The sequence below is a fragment of the Chironomus tepperi genome, unplaced genomic scaffold (genome assembly GCF_022539635.2).
Source record: "Chironomus tepperi strain 1889 unplaced genomic scaffold, CSIRO-AGI_Ctep_v1 contig_364, whole genome shotgun sequence".
Lineage (NCBI taxonomy): Eukaryota > Metazoa > Arthropoda > Insecta > Diptera > Chironomidae > Chironomus > Chironomus tepperi.
In genome coordinates, this window is record NW_027226486.1 from 383138 (window position 1) to 401350 (window position 18213).

Sequence of the window (18213 nt, forward strand, 5' to 3'; positions counted from 1 at the left end):
CATATGATTTAATCACTTCACTTCTAAGTCTATCAGCTTCTCTCCACAGAGTCTATTTGCCCGGCGCTTTTATAAAAGTAAATAAATCGCCTTTTGGTCAACGGCCTTTAACGATTGCGTATATCATCACATATAATGATGGATCATAAAAGGTATCGTTACTAAACACGATACGTACAGGTCTGTGTTTTGAGGTATCTATTAATTCCAGTAGTGTGTTAGAAACTTTTATTTTTTCGGCATATATGCTATTCATTTATTTATGGCTTAAAGGTATTATTTTTTGTTATTTTGGCGACTGAGGTGCTATTGACCGTACGTAATGTTCAACCCCCCTTCTTTTGAGACGATTATACAGTCGGATAGTAATAAATCTTACAGTAATACTATGTTGTAGAACATCGTCGTAAAGGAAAAATGTCTCATAAAATATGAAAATTTACAGGAAAGGCTTTATACGAATGGTATAGACTTAATTAATGCATTCTTACATGGTTGACATTATGTGAAGGTGAAGTGATAAAAAGTTCAAGATTTTTTCCATGAAATGGGTAATGCTTTTTGGGGGGTTTTAGTTAGTCTAGCTTACAGGCATGTAGGAAGTCATAGATTGCGATTGATCTTTATCTTGGGGGAGATATACAGTTTTCGACCAAGGGAAGGGCAAAAATTTATAGCGGTCGTTCACTTAGTGCTACTTTTATTAGGAATAGGGAAGGTAAAGGGATAGGGATAGGGATAGGAATAGGGGGTAAAGTGAGGTTGAATCCTAAAACCCTCCCTTCTGAGTACCCTCTAAATCTACACGAACCGCGAATCAAGTAAATTGTGAAATTTCAAAAAAAAAGAGACAGAAAAAGAGTAAGTCAAGAATTAAATTTAAAAATTCTTAGGATTTGAACCTCTTTACTTTAAGAAATTTGCATATTATAATTTTTTAAACTTTATTCGCGATACTTTTTTTGTACTAAAACTGATTAAAAGCCACTATTATTAGTTTGTGTGTAATTTGATATTCTAATAATATGCATGTAAATGCCATTTACGCATGAAAAGCATGCGAGCGAAAAGCAAAAGTTAGGCAATTGAGCACGTTTGGGGTTCAGTGACCGACATAAAACAAATAAAAAAATATACGAAAATATGTTAATCAATGATAAGACCAAGCTATAAGTGTATGTGAATGAGAATCAAGAATAAGAAGAATAAAATTATTTGCCTTGAGGGTAAAAGCTGAGAATAGTGAGAGTTGAACGGCTGTTGCGATTATCAATTTATTTTTTAATATTGCTGAATATTTATCTTGTTCTTGGAATATAAAAAATATAAATAATTTCAATGAAAGTTTCATGCGGTTTTAAATGTATTAAAATATATGAAAGAGTTTGGATATATTGAAGTTTATTTCACGAGATTAATGAGAATATTATTGTAGACTGAACTGAATTACAATTATATAGCAATGCTGTTTATTATAAATGATGAAAGTAGCTTACAATGTGATGAAAATTATACTTAGAGAATATGAAGTATAACCTTAATGACACTAAATTAATCAAATGATCACATCTGCTGTATGAAAATTGCTCAAATTTGCAGCAAAAAAAGCATTAAAATAGTTAAATTTTCATAAAAGAATCAAAAAAGTAAAAAAGGAATCAAAAAAATTACTGCAAGGTGTGGGGTTCGAACCCACGCTCCCAGATGGGAACCAGAGCTTAAATCTGGCGCCTTAGACCGCTCGGCCAACCTTGCTCATCTTCAGATGTTTTCGATTTGGCCAAATGTTCTATTTGAACTTTATGCGGTCTTTGAAGTCATTTTCCAGATAAATGATAAAGCAACAAAATCAATTAAAGTCTTTAAAGTATATGAAGACTATTTTTGAATTGAGGAATAAAATTGATTTTCAGTTTCGTTCTTGTCTCATTTTTCTGTGCGTTTCAAAACTCGTCATACGATTTTTCTTCTTCTTATTTCGCATTTTTTCACAAAATTGCCGAAAATTATGGCTATTATCTCAAAATTATAGTTTAAGTTTAAATTATTTAAAAAAATGCAATACTAGCAAATGTACCCGTTGAGTTTTGCATGACATAAATTCAAATTTTAACTCAGAAAGCTTTGAAAAAACAAACATCAGAAAAATACTTAAATGCTTTAATATTATTTAATGAAGTTATCACGCTGTTGTACAACCTAACGTGTTTGATTTTATCGTTATCGTTAGAATTAACAGACGTAACATCATTTTAGCGTGATAACATCGTAATGATTATCATTAACTTCTCTGTTCATCACAAGTTGTTAGCGTTGTGATTATTAAATAATATTAATTTTGATGCTGTTTGTGATTAAATTATACTGAATTATTATGCTGTATTTAGAGGAATTAGCAAATGAAATTGAGTGAGTTTTGTGCTTTTTGCATTAAAATTTAAATTTTTCCGAATACAATTTTTCAATGAAAAGTTGATGAAAATTAGATTTTTCTTGGTTTGAAATTTGAGAATTTGAATATTTTCCGTTAAAATTTTTGAATTTTTGTCCGTTGTAAAAATTTGAATTTTCAATCATTAAAATTTAAATTTATACTGTCAGTTACAGATTTTTTTGGAGTTTTAATTCCAAAATTTGAATTTTTCGGTTATCAAAATTTGAATTTATTTTGTCCGTTATAAACATTTTTGAAATTTTCACTAAATTTCTCCTAAATCTGAACTTTAATCACAATTTGTTCAATTTTTAAACCTTAATAATTAAATTCCACCCATTCATATAGACATAATCAATACTTCATATCTTATCTCATCAATAACGCAACCAGTACCAACTAATCATGTCAATAAATTGCTCATAAAATCGATATTAATTTCTCATTGATAAATTTTACTGTAAATAAAGAATTACAGCAACGAATCATGTAATTTATATCCATTCAATAACATTACTCACATGTCGATATAAATTAAACTTTACACAAATTTACGTTCGCAAGTCCATAAGAATTGACTGGATTAATCGATAATATTTAAAGTGAAAGTCCAAATGGCCTAAAATGAATATTTAGCAATTAATTCCCTTCTTCCGTCATTAAAGCACCAATTTGCATGCATATGAACCGTTTTGTCGTTAAAGTTCAACATTTTTTTTTGTGCTCTATATTCGTCCATTTATCGCACACATAAAATCTAATTGAAGAACATAAGTACGAAGGCATTAAGGCGCAGGAAGAAAGGATTCCATTGTGGTAAAATTTCCAACAGCACTTTCGCCTTTACTTATTCTTATTCTTATTCAGTTCTGTCTCACACGCAACAAACTGGGTCATATTGTTATTGATTTGCACTGGCTACTTTTTTTCGTATATGCAACAACGTATTTACATGCTTATAGTTCTATTTTTATTATAATTTATTATGCTATGGACTATAAAGTAAAAGGGGTGAAGAAAAATGAGTGCATGATGTGCAATTGGGGATTTTTTATGTAAATTTCTTCATATTTTAATAATTCCTTGGCATTTTGTAGCTCATAACCTCAATTTGGTGTTCTAAAGCTGGAATATCATCAGTTGCAAGTTAGTCTGCTTCATTTAAACTTAATTTGAGCATTTTTGCAAGTTTGTAAACAAAAAATGATTGAAAATGGCGGGAAAATACAAAAACATCCCGAAAAGCACATTATAGTCGCTAGGAGACTGTTGTGGAGTCTGGTTGACTGTCAATCAGCAACATTTAAGCACAATTTAGGCATTTAAATCAATTTGTAAACAAAAAACAGTCAAAATTGTCAAAAAAATTGAAAATCTTCCGAACTGAACAATGCTGTCTAAAGGGCGCTGCGTATGCGTCGTATTGACCGCCAAACATGACTATTCCATAACAGCAACACAACACAACATCGAACTATTCCTATCTTCTCATATTTCCATCCACAACCTAACTGTACCTTCATAATTCCTCCCAAAATAACACCAGCATAATTGATCACCTCAACAGCACTTCTTTCAAAAGATATCATTTCATCAATCACAATCCATTTTGCTGTCTAAAATTTCACTAGATGTGTGGCATTAAATTTCATTTTAATATCGCATAGCCATGATCAGTTGTTCTGATTCTGACAATTTTAATGCACAATACAAAGTGGAAATTTCATTAATTACATACAATTTTATAAGAGATTGACTGTTTGTATATCTGATGGGTATGAGTATATAATGTGAATTCCTTACTGTTTGCCCTTTGTTCTTGTCTTTTTGTGGTTGTGCTGGATGTTTGGAAGAGTTTGAAGGTTTTTGTCTGATTTGGAATATGTTCGGAAGTTCTTGAGGGATAGAGTAGGCTGTGGACGTTCTCTCCGCGCAGTTATGCGCATGCATGCGCCCTACCCAAAGAAGTAAATAAGCCATAACACATATAACCTCAAAATCCAGCTTAGAACTGCGCCACAGTCTACAACAACTGACCAGTTCCATTCCAACTTCTAAAACCTTCAATTTAATACCTTCAATGTGCTCTTATTGCTATTACCATGAATATATGTAAAGATATAAAGATGGATAGTCAGATTAAATGGACAAACGGAACATTTTCTTATTCTCTTATAGCTTTCGACACAAAAGTAAAGTAAATGTAAGTAATAGTATTATAGAGAATAGAAGGAACTATTAAGACAAGAGAACAAGGAGGAGAAAATGCGATTTTTTGTAATGGATAAAAGCACATATTAACACTTCACATTCTAAGTCGATTATATCACAGCTTCACTCATGGATTGAGAGTGAGTTTTTTTTGGTGTTTGGAGTGATTTTGTCAGAAATTTTTGGGAGGAATGGGAGGTTATGGAACTAATTTTTGAGGTTAGGTGACCTAGGAAAGGGGATTGGATGAATGGGAAGTTCAAGTGGTGCAACTCATGTAGATTCAATGGGTTGAGGTAGACCGAAGAGCTCATCGGAAGGAAAGGGAAAGTGCAGGGTCATGCGGGTGTTGGTTTGTACATGGGGACGTGAAGTTATCCCAGATACCCAATTCAGGTAGGTCAACCCAATCCAGAATCCAAGATGTCGAAGTCAGCGGTTGAATTCGCTCCAGTTCGCTAAAAATCGATTAAAATTTGCATTAAATATTTTTCTGCTAACTCTTGTGAAGTATAACATTTCAAACAAATTTAAATCGGTTTTTAACGAACTTTGCCGAACTCAATTAGACTTCGGATGGCCTTCGGATCTTCAATTTAGGTCTTCAAACTTCAATTCGGATTGGAACTCTGGGTAAATCCACAAAGAATCCCCCTAAGGACTGAACTACACAACCGACAACTCCAATATATTTTACTGCAACTAAGCACAAATGCCATGACACAGCAAAGTAAGCGAAATAATAATAATGATAGTAAATTGTGAGATAGAGCCAACAGCTCCAAAAGATTGATGACTCTTTGAACAAAAACAGCAGTAAGAAAGAATGAAAAAAATGAAAGAACTGTGAACCGAGAAGATAGTCAGAACAATAAAAGAAGTAAATTGTGGTTATTGAAAGAGAGTCAAACGATTCCGGAAATCAGAAGCACACCTAATCACATCACATGAAAGTTAGAACTTATTATCAAAGGCATTGAAGGCCGACACAATTGTGCTGCGGCAGAATCAAAGGTCATCGATATTCAGTCTGTCGCTATTGAAATTTCAATTTCATTGTGTCGGATGGGAATGAAGAAGTGTTGACAAAGTGAGAGTCTTAAAGAGATGTGGAGGAATTAGATACATAATTGGAAGTAAAGTGTAAATGAAGATCAAGAGTCGGTTGGAACTTGAAATTGAGTCACAATTGCTATAATACCTTAAGAATCTTAGCTTACAGTAACCGATGTGAGATTCAAACCTGCTCACTCGATGCCGTTAAATGACGTTTAACTGTGTAAAGATTCGATTTGTCGAATCCATTACTTCTCTTTTGTTAAATCAATCAAATATCATCAATCAATTCTGGTGAATATTTTTTTTTTGAAGAATTTCTTATGTCCCGCATGATGGAATTAACAGCCTGCTTGATGCGTGCAAAATTTTTCATTGAATAAGCATTTTTGACAGTTGTCGATTAAGAATTAATATTGAGCTTGGAATGGGGCAATGGAATTGGCAATGGCAATGAACTGTGGAAGAGCATTGACTGGATGGAGAGATTTTTGGGATTCGAACCTTCAAAATGTCTCAAAAATGAGCTTTGTAATGGATTTTTAACCGTTAAATTTTCAAATATTTTTTGACAATTATTTTTCAAAAATTTTTAAGCCGTTAATTTTTCAAATATTTTTTGACCGTTAAAATTTCAAATACTATTTTACCTTAATTTTTCAAATTTTACTGAATCCTCATTTTCAAATTTTTTTACACCGTTATTTTTTCTAGTATTCCGTTATTTTTCAAAATTCATTAAACCGTTATTTTTCGACAATTTTCATTCAAACTTAAACACAGTTAACACATGATTAACAGTCAATTCCACCTAATTCGCGAATATAGCTTCACAATACCAATAATTCTTAATTCATTAGCAATTTTTCCCTAATTCTAGCGGAAATCTTCTCTATAATACTTCCATATCAATTTACAAGTAGCGGCACTTGACTTTTTGGACATCCAATTGATTGCAGACGTCAATGTAATGCTCATTAGCTTACGTTGATTCCATTACTGTCTTAGACACTCAATCTCATCCCATTATTGCTGATGAAATTAATTTTATATTTTTTTCTCACTCACATGCCGTGCTGCATTACCTTTTAATTGTAATGGATATGAGGTGGTGAGGAGGTTGAAGCAAAAAAGAACCGTAAAAAGTACACGTGTAAGATTTACAGACGACAATGATAATTATTTTTATAGCATTTTAATTCCATCATCAAAATTGATATTTGTGTACTTTTTGGCTACTTACAGTCATGACTCGATGGATCGTGATGGAGTTGAGATTTATCATTAAGTCATTATATTAATCCAGGCATTTTTATTGCTTATTAATCGAAAGGATAGGAAAAAGTAATTTGATATTGACATAATTATTGCGTATATGAATGTACACAATTACTTAATAAATTGTGCTTGTCTATCCATACATGATACAGAGACTGTATAATTGATATTAATTGCTTTATTATGGGTCTTAGAGTCGGTCTGCTTTTGAATTGTTTTGAATTTACAGCTATGAACATTTTCGTCGGACATGTTTAGTGATTTTTTTTAATGGCTTAAGATGTTTTTGGTAATTAATATGCGGAGAATATTGGAGAGAAATTAGGAGTTGATGATGCTGAATTAATGTTTGATCAGTTGATTGAACTTTGGGTGATGGAATTTTTTAGTTATATGCTTAATCAAGCTTAGGAGTTAGAGGAATGAAGATGATTTAATCAAGAATTTTAGGAGATATGTGGAAGTTGCATTCTAACGGTTTTTCAGAATTTAAATTTTAACGATTTAATAGAATTCAAATTGTAACGTTCTTGTAGAATTCAAATTGTAACAGCTTTGTAGAATTCACATTTTAACGGTTTTGTAGAATTTAAATTGAAACGGTTTTGTAGAATTCAAATTGTAACGGTTTTGTAGAATTCAAATTGTAACGGTTTTGTATAATATAAATTGAAAGGGTTTTGTAGAATTCAAATTGTAACGGTTTTGTAGAATTCAAACTGAATCGGTTTTTCAGAATTGAAATTTTAACGATTTTGCAGAATTCAAATTTGTAACGGTTTTGTAGAATTCAAATCGCAAAATAATGGAAATCTCATATTTTTGCATCATAATTTCAACCAGACAAGTCAATTCAATTCATACAAATCAATCCGCCATCCAGACAACTTAACAAAATCCATCGCCATAAATTCAATCTCATTAAATTCAAATAATCTGTATTACAGCATCATTGAACATGTCTACATTAATTCATCTTTAACAATTTCATCATATATCATATATTTTTATACAGCATAACAAATATGAGCTGCTTTAATGAACTTAAGAACATCGTCTGCCTCATCCGTACATTTATTGTGTATTTAATCATTTTGTTGAGTCTTTTTTTTTTTGTTAGAAAATTGTTTTTCTTTTGTGCTAAGCTCTTATGGCTTCTGGAATTTACTATTATTCTTTAAGTGATTACTTTATTCTGCAAAAATGTTTTTTTTTTTTGTGTGCCTTCTTCTTGTGTTGGAGGTTGCAAATCGTTTTTGGGATGTTGTGGGAATTTTGTCAGTCAGGCATTGTTTGGAATTTTTATGGAAAAATGTTTGAAATTGATGTTATTTGTTGGTTCTTTCATTAATGGCAGTTTGAATGATTCGAACCTAATTTCGAAATTTGATTTTCGAATTTCGAATTTCGAATTTTTGAATTTCGAATTTCGAATTTCGAATTTTTGAATTTTGAATTTTGATTTTCGTATTTTACATGTGGTGTACCGATTTTTTATTCAATTTTAAATTGTGTACCAATTTTCGAATCCTAACCTTAAAAATCTTAATTTCGAATTTTCATTTTCAAATTTTGAATTTCGAATTCGGCATGTGATTCATGGTCTACCTTCTTATTTTTGATCATTATTTTCAAAAACTTCAAGTTTTCAAATTCTAACCTCAAAAAATCCTACAAAATCTTCCAATTCAATTTCCTGATAACTCCTTCCCGTCTAATTCCTCCCAACAACAATAGCAAAACTACAAAGCTCAACAAACCCAATCGATATGCAAAACGAGAAGATGTTAAAGCCCAAAGAATGGAAAATAGTAGTCAAATAATTATCATAAAAATGTAAAGAAGTAGAAGCAGCAAAAAAAAAAGTTAAATTAGAAAAATGTTTTATTTATGAAGCTGTTTTCTGATGTGGCCTTTATGTATTGTATTGAACATCTTCGATTCAGGCAGATACTTAAATTGGATGTCGAGGAAAAAAAAAATGGCAACAAAAAAGTTAGAAGATGCAAATAACAAAACATAACAAAAGTTGAGGGGGATGGATTGGGAATGACGTCGATTTTGGAATTTTGAGGTTATGTTCTGGGTGTTGTAGATGCAGAGTGAGAAGAAGACATGGATTTCGAGCTCTAGAATCAATTCCCGCAGCCCAAAACTCTCTTCATACCCAAAATCATTGACATCACTTACAACCGACCCTATAGAACAATTGGATGGGATATGGCATAACAAGAAGGATTTAAGAATGTGTTGGAACAGAAATTTGCATTGCTGTGCTGAAATGTTCATCGGTTTTAGCAAGAATTGGTTAAATTCAGGATGTTAAGAATCAATTCAGGCTTTATACTCATTTTGAGGCACTTTAAAGCCCTAAAATCTCCAAAAATCCTCAAAATCACCCACCAGACATCAACATCCAATTCAAAAATTCCCACGAAATATCTAAACATCAAGCATAATAAGGCACCGTCCATAAATATGAAGATGATTGCATCGAGCATCATCAGAGTTCAAGTTCAATTTCACAATATCGATGGTTAAAGTATAAGAAGAAGGCAAACTAAACGAGTGAAGAAGTCTTTAGTCTTTTTTTTTTATCTATCGACATGTAATCACGTATTATGTTAGCCGCTGTTGTACAATGCAAATATTTTTCAATAACAATGCACTGCAATGTTGTGTAATAATAATGAAGTAAAAAATGTAAGTATGGAATGAGATATTGGAGGATGCTGTGGATGGATAGTGGTTTTGAGCGAGGCTATCAGCGTATGTACTCGGAATTGGTACTGTGAATTCAGTGGATTATCAAATTTCAACTTCTAAGTTACTTCTGGATCTACAAAACAAGATCCAGTAGAATTCAGGTTAATTTATGAAGATTTTCATCATTTAACGACTTTTTAGAATTCAAATTTTGTAACGGTTATCAAAATTTCGAATTTTTACCACTTTTTGAGTATTTCTCACCAAAATTTTACAAATTTTCACCAAAAATTTGTTTACTTTTTGTATTGAAATTCAAAATTTATTAATTATCGTATTTAACCATTGTTTTCAGCTATTCAACTAATCAGCACGTAAGTAACTCAATGTAACAGAGCTAATAAACTGAATCTAACCTTTCTCAACTCTTACAGACGACTTAAAACGCTAAAATCCTTTAACATCTGCAACACATCCAACAATTTCAAATACAATCTTTATCTAATCCACGAAACTCAATACCATCAAGCATATCCATAAATCTGACCATCTCAAATTCCATCAAATAATCCAATTCACGCACAATAGAAGACAATATCCAAAAAATTGACCATGATTCCAAATTTATCTATGATGGCATTTTATCTAAAATAGCCACAAGCATGTGATACCTTTGTAAATTGATATCAATGCCGCGATGGCTTGTTAAAATGAGATTCTTGTAAGGCGGTCTATTCGCTCATTACGCCATAATAATTTACTTTTTTTTAAAAAATAATAAACTGACGATATTAAATTAAAATACAATAAAATGCCATGAAAATGGAAAGGAATAAAATTATTAAAAGACTTTTTTTTTTATTATTTATTAATATCGTATATTAAATATGCGATAAAACATGTATGAATGTGCATTGCCTTGTTTACCATGTTGTTCTTATTTTTTTGCCTTTTGTCTACTGCACATACCGTGTCTAGAGATGATGTTCTTGAGAGGATTTTGTCAGAATTTGATGAGACATATATGGAGTTGAGGAGGAATTTATGGATTTTTGGTTTAGGACATAAAAAGCAATTTCTGGAGCAGTGGTTTACCAGACCATTCATTATCCGCAATACACCTTGGAGGTAAACCTCGACCAAATCCTTATAAGTTATACGGTTCACAGCAGAGCTGTATAGTTGACTCGGATCGACTTTTCCATACAGATTCCGACTTTCTAATACAGAGTTCAAGCTCTAGTTCATGGAATTTTAGTGTGCCGTGGTACTCAGGCAACCTCAGTCGATATCATCTAAACTACAGTCAAGGTTTATACAAAATTCAAAATTTTGAAAATTATGAGAGTTTAAATTGAATTTTTGCTTCAACTTTTTCAAGACAAATTGATTAAAATTACGAATTTAATGAACATTTGAAGGTTCAAATCCTACATTTATTAATCCAAATTAATTAATATCTTTCTTCAGCAAACTACAAAATCTTTTTTGTTACAATTTTTTTCTCCAAAAATTCAAATTTTTTTAAACTTTGTCGGTTCCAAATTCCTGACAAAATCCACCACAACAGCTTCCACCAACTACCGCACAGACAATTGCAACAAATTTACAGTCGCTTGTTTTACATCTGCTCATTCTGCCTTATTTTTTATTAAAAATAGAAGCAAAATATTAATATTGATGAGATAAATATGCGTGATATGATAATATGGCTTCTATCTATAAATAGAAGTTCCATTCAGTAATTTATTAATTTCTTGCAATTACTTCTGCTTCATTTGTAAGGATGGAAAAAAGACAATTGTTCAATAAAAAGTCAAAAATGTTATTGATGGACGAGATTAAAATTTTGTATAAAATTAATTTCAAGGTGATTGTTATTTTTTATGGATTGTTGGGCTGTGCATTTATTAATTAGGTATTGCAAAAATTAATTCCTTTGTAGATTAAAATCAGACATTTTTATTGAATATTATGTGCAAATTAGAGGCTGAATAGTTGAATGGATTTTTGTTTAAGATTGATGGAATTTCATCGATTGGTTTTCATGCTGGTTGGTATGCTTGTGGACTTGACTAGAGCAAATTGGAATTTTATTGAGGGCAGGCGAGAAGGTTGACGGCTATGGCTTGAAATATTGGTCAATTTTAAGCTGACTATTTAATAAACAATTAATGAAAAAATCTTAAAAATCAAGAAGGTATGAAGGTTCGAATCCCAAAAATTAATCGTATAATTTTGTTAGTCCAATTGTTTTTTTAAATTCTTTTTTTTTACCAATTTCCACATCCACATCCTCTCCACAATTCCATCCACAAAAAAAAGTCAACCATACATAATTGACTTAACATATTCCACGAAAAGACCTTGCATAAGATCTTACGATGCACTCTTATTTTTCCACTCCGTTGTCTTCAAGTCTTCTTTTCATTATTATTGAAATCACTTCGATGATCGTCTGGCAATCGCAATCGTATTTATCATCCGAAGACAATCGCAAGGATGCTTGGATGTGCAACATGTATGCTCTTTTAACTTACTGAGTATATGAAGGAGAAAAGAAGTAATAAGAAGATATGAGATTGCATTGAGAAAGGTTAAAAGGTTCGCGACAAGAAGAAGCGACATTGGATGGAGATGGGAAGTGAAGAAGGGGCAGGTATGGAGGGTGATAAGACGCATGTTTAAGGATGGTTGGGGATTTATGATGTCAATTTATGAAGAAGTCTGTACTTCTGATGATTGTGGTTGGAAAATGAGTTGAATTGAGTAAGCAGCCTTGTGGACGATTGGGAGATGCTATCAAGGTTGGTTAAGGCATGTCTGGGACTTTGTGTCTCCTATACCTTGTGCCAAAATCGATGTACCCCAGGATTTTCGCGACCTCATCCAGATCTCGTGACTTAACATCAGGAACCAATCCATCCCATCAACCCATGACTCAGCCAGCCATAAAAACACTCAAAACATCCATAAGCCATTTCAATACTCAAATACAAGATCATCCCATACCCCTGCCCTGCATGTGACTTAAAAGAACTTCTTACAGCGATGCCAATATCAAGCAATTGAGATTACACATTTTAAAGGTCTGAACGTCGAAGTCAAGAGTATGAGCGGAAAAAGAGACGTAAGTTTCATGCATGAATGAGTTAATAAGTCAGCATCATTGTTACAGGATTGATGAGCTGATACTTTTAAAGTGTCAAAAAGTGAGCGAGAATTATGGATGTAAAAAAACTTGTTTCCAATTTTTTTCGTTTTTCTGTACAATTGCCATAATTTTCACAGGAAGGAAAGTCGACAGCTACACACAAAAAAAAGTCATCGGTGTATTCAACTGTCTCAAGGTATGATTGGCGAGCTGTTGTGAAATTACTGACACAATAAATCCATCAATATCACATGAAAATATATAATTTATATCTTATTGTTGGATACGCTTACATAATTATCAACTGATTGTCTTCATGCGCTGTAAAGTGTCCAAAATATTTTGTCATTCTTGCCAATTGACTAAATTAGGTATGACTTGACAAAAATGTTAATTTCAAGTTGAGACCTTAAAAAGTCAATTTTAGCACTTAGCGGTAATGCTAATGAATTATAATGGCAGCGCAGCATGCATAGTTTGCAATTAGATGTCTATTCATGTCAATGGGAATAGCCAGAAGCGTCTGGGATATGATGGATTAGAGGCTAATTTGTCAATTAGAGCTTTTGAGTTCTGAGTCAAGCAAAGTTGATCCGAATCCAAGTCGAGTCCAAGTCGAGTCCAAGTTGAGTCCAAGTCGAGTCCAAGTCGAGCCAAGTCGAGCCCAAGTCGAGCCAAGTCGAGCCAAGTCGAGCCAAGTCGAGCCAAGTCGAGCCAAGTCGAGTCCAAGTCGAGTCCAAGTCGAGTCCAAGTCGAGTCTAAGTCGAGCCAAATCGAGTCAAGTCGAGTAAGGTCGAGCCGAGTCGAGCTAAGTTGAGCCAAGTCATGCCAAATCAAATCGAGTCGAGCCAAGTTGAGCTTAGTGAAGCCAAGTCGAGCTAGATCGAGCCAAGTCGAGCTAGGCCGAGCCAATTCTCTTTAGATACAATCCTCACTGCAGTTTATTATGAGTTCAACTAAAGTCAAGTCACCCTCAAGCACTGAATTACAGAATAAATCATATTCCCAATATCATGGTCAACACCGCAATCAGCAACTAATATTGAATAATCATTCCATCAATTTTAAGCCATAACTTCATTAATAAAATCAATACCTTAGTCAAGTTACGATTAACATATATCATGTGAACAATATGGAACAATTCCCATGCATTAGCTCAATTTGTCTTGAACTTTGATTTTTGCCGATTTGCGAATAACCGTATCAAATATCATGAAATCATTCAATATGTTAAGGCATAAGCAATCGCCATAAAAAAATACCAAATTTACATCCCTGCTTAAAAGAACAAGAATTTGTGCATGAAAAATATCCCACAATTTTCTACACATTAAAATTCTCATGATTCCTTGCATAAAATTCCATTGCAGGCCTCAAAACATCATTCATACGAAAGGTATGCGGTGCACTTTTACAAAAATTCTTGAGTATAAATTCATCAATTAATTTAAATTAATTCAACAAAACGGTGACATTAAAGGAGAAAGCGACATAAATTTGTGGCAAGGACGCATTGGCTGGCTATTGTTGGACATTCATATATGAAAATTTCTTTTACTTGTTTTTATTGTTTAATTTGCCTACACAAAATTTAAATTTCGCAATTTCTTTCGTTCGCCTTTATGCCTGCACACCAAAATGACATAAATAGAAATGACTGTTTTAAAGGCTGTGCCTGAAGCATAAGTAGAATGAATTTTAATTTCACAACTTATGATACTATGGATGGCAATAAGGCTAAATAAAAGTTGAAATTAATACTTTTGGGTCACTTCTATTTCGATGACCTTCAAACTTTATTGCTGAAAAAGAGTCACTTTTTCTTTCCTTCATTTTCAATTTCTTAGCAACACATAAAAAAGGCAAGAAAGTCAACTTCATTTGATATTCACAGTCACGCTATGCATGTAATGCAAAAAGAATGCATAATTGCATTTTCGATGCCATAAGCCAGCATAACGACAAAGATGTAAAAAAACGAGTCGTCGTACGTAGAATTTCAATTTCAATATTTTTTTACAGCCTTTTTATTGATGAGAATAAAAAGCACGTGGTGGGCATTTTGGGAAGTTTTGCAAAATTTTGAGGTTAGGTTTTAGAGTTGAGGATTGAAACTTTTTGTGGTTATCTTTTGCCACTTTTTTGGTTATTAAGAACTTTACAGCTTTTCAAAAGCTTCCTTAGATTAAGAGAAAAATGCAAAAAACTTTTCGAGATGGAGAAAAAAAAATTCAAAATGGTGGATTTTTAAAATTTTAAATGCAGTTATTTTTCATTTAGAATTTCAATGCAATCTTGATACATTTGAAGATTTCCCTCTAAAAATGCGTTCTAACCTCAAAATTTCCCATACAAACTCTTCAGTTTCATGTTCGCACTTCATACAATGGCATGAAATAAAAGGAATCACAGCAGATGAAAAATTGTAACATTAACAACATATGACCGCATGCATGTTTCTCTTCGTTTTCATCTCCTCACATTATGACCCTTTTTGACTCTCTTTTTTTCTGTGTATTGAAAGCATGTGCAGCACAAAGTAAAAATACGTGACAATTAAACATTCACCATTGTTTTCACTTTACAGAGAATTTTTTAAGCCTTCTTCTTCTAGATTCGCGTGCAATGACGAAAAAATGCATTCAATTTTGTTGTGCATAAAGAAGAAAGGCTGAAAAAATGTGTTTCTTAGACTTGCAGTGCCTGTCCTTGCGCAATATATTACATGATTATGATTATTTTATTTCTAAACAATTTTCATTTCATTCTTTTGTCATGACCTATAATCGATTTTGTAATGAGGCCACAATAGAAACATGTAAGGAATTGTAAGACCTAGTGTAGGCTGATTGATAGTCAACAAAGTATGTGCAATAATAAACACAAGAATAAAATAACAATATTGGCGAAAGTATAAAAGTCAAGAATGGGGTCGTGAATCGATTCGGAAGTCATGAAAGGCATTTATTTTGGATTTCCTTTTTAATAAACTTTCTTTCATGTACTTTTTGTCGTGTCCAGTTCATCGATGTTTGCTGTTGTGACGGGAAAGTTATGATTAATTAAATGATGTTAAATATGTGTCAAGAATGACAGGATATCATTGTAATGAGACTGCTCTAGTAGCTTACTAAAGGATATTTCATGACTAAGTTGTTGGAATGTTGGATATGTAGGGCATTTGAATTACTAGTATCTGTGAAAATTAAACTTGAACTGGATTTTTGGGTAATTTTCATGTTTGATCTTTTGGATTGACTTTTGTTGGATTTGTGCCACTTTTTTGAACATAATTTGATTGAAAAATCTGAATAAAATGAGATTAGCTAACCAAAAACTCGAAAAAACTTTTCGAAGTGAGGAAAATTTTTAGGTTACAAAATTCAAATTTTCAAAAACCGTTAAATTTTTTGAATCATTTTTTAACTTTGATTTCACTGTCTCATACCTATTAAAGCTCAAATTCAATCGAATTGAAGCTACATACATAGCAATTGAAAGGTTTTAATTGTAGTCTTTGAAATTTTTATGTACATTGTACATCACGCGAGGTCTTGAAGCCATAATTAGAATATTTCATTAGACTTGATGTAACCTTCTGTCCTAAAACTGTCAAGTTTAATCGAAATGCCTTTGAAATTTGAGATAGAATCGTGATAACTGAATTTCCTGTACTAATAGTCATCATTGAGGACGTAAATCAATTATGTGGTTGCTTTCAAGCACTAACAGCTATCTCAAACTATCGCATAATCATCAGTAACCTCCAAAAAAAAACTTCACACTTTCACTATTAATTTAAATAAAAATTATCCTCGCGCACGCCCAGCCACACATATATCAGTAACAACAGTAGCTTATATTCAGCCTTAACGACAATGCCAATATCTGGGTTACATGACATGTCATTTATGAAAATAATTTTAATTTGTCACACTTACCTGTTGTATCATTAATGTCAAAAAAGGAAGTAAATGGATTTCCTTCTGATACCAGACCGTATCGAATTTCACGTGGAACACCTTTATCGCCATCTTCAGCATGAACTTGAAGAATCTTAAGTATGAAGTAAAAATATATAAAATTATTGTAATATATGAGTATGAAAAATTGAAGGTTACATGAAAGCAGAACAGCAATGAATGTTTTGCATGAATGTGTAAATAGTCAGTTATTACCTTATCGCCTGGAATCAATCCTGAAGGTAGACGTGTAACTGGTGGCGCCATAGTAAATACCGGTGCAACATCTTGCACATCTTCGACTATCACAACGATATCTATGCCTGCAATGTTACGACTGTCTTGTCCTGGTTCTGCGTATGCATCCTGAAATGGAAAATTGAGGTTAGAATTTTTGAATTTGAGGTTATGGAGAATTTTAATGTAATGCCGAGAACATGGATTGCAAGATTTGAGAATCTTAAGGTTATGTATGGACAAATTTGATGATTTTTGAGGTTATGCGCCCAAATTTTAAGGTTTTGTAGTCAAGTTTTGAGGTTAGGTTACTAAAATATTGTGTTCTTAGTCTAAGTTTGAGGTTATGTTGTCAACAAAAGTACTCGAAGTCGAAATTTGAGGTTAGATGCCTAAAAAGCTGTTTTTAGCTATATTTTGAGGTTACTTTGCTGAATTTTGAGGTTATGTTGTAGAAATTTGAGGTTAGTTTGCAAGCTGTTGAGATAAGTAGTCCAAGATTTTGAGGTTATGATGCTAAATTTTGAGGTTATGCTGCCAAATTTTGAGGTTATGTTGCCAAGCTTAGAGGTTATGTTTGCCAAACTTTGAGGTTATGTTGCCAAAAACCATTCTCTGTCAATCCTAAAATTGAAAAAAGCTTAAATCTGCTAAAAATCATGACAACTGCATCCCAACAGCTAATTAGCCATTCCAACATCTCTCAACTCTCCTTCATTTAATTCCCATGTATCCATAATCACCAAACCATTGAAATGCAAGCCTTGCATTCCATACAGCATAAATTTTACGACTTATAATGAAAAAATATTAAAAGCTCCAAAATTGAATGGTTTTAATGACCTTTAAGCCAATTTGAGAAGCTTAATATGTCCAAATACGCCTTATCATTATTCCTATCGTGATGCAATTCGTATTAATTGCGACTTTTTTTTTCCTCTCTTTCTGTGTCTTTCCTCAATTCCCCATTGACATTATTAAAGCGCTCATTAATCCAACCATTATTTCAATATTTTTCGTCGCTTTTGCCTGTGTGTGACTTGAGAAAGAAAGAAAATTGCATTTAAAGAAATTACAGTCTCAAGTCCAGACACAAATGAGACATTTAAAAGTGGTCGCGGACATTCGATTATCTATATCCAACAATAACTGAATGAGGAAATTTCACTTTT

General features: G+C 32.5%; 1 protein-coding gene and 1 non-coding gene across 2 annotated transcripts in view; both read right to left on the reverse strand.

Moving 5' to 3' along the window:
* The window catches only part of Cad86C (Cadherin 86C), a 217620-nt gene that overhangs the window by 11476 nt on the left and 187931 nt on the right, over nt 1-18213 (reverse strand). The window contains exons 5-6 of the mRNA XM_070646587.1: nt 17021-17170; nt 16784-16898 (exon numbers count right to left, since the gene is read on the reverse strand). Of these exons, the coding sequence (XP_070502688.1) occupies nt 16784-16898; nt 17021-17170 (265 nt within the window). The remainder of the gene's footprint in view (nt 1-16783; nt 16899-17020; nt 17171-18213) is intronic.
* On the reverse strand, nt 1672-1755 carry TRNAL-UAA (transfer RNA leucine (anticodon UAA)). The gene has a single exon. It is a non-coding gene; the product is annotated as a tRNA-Leu (tRNA).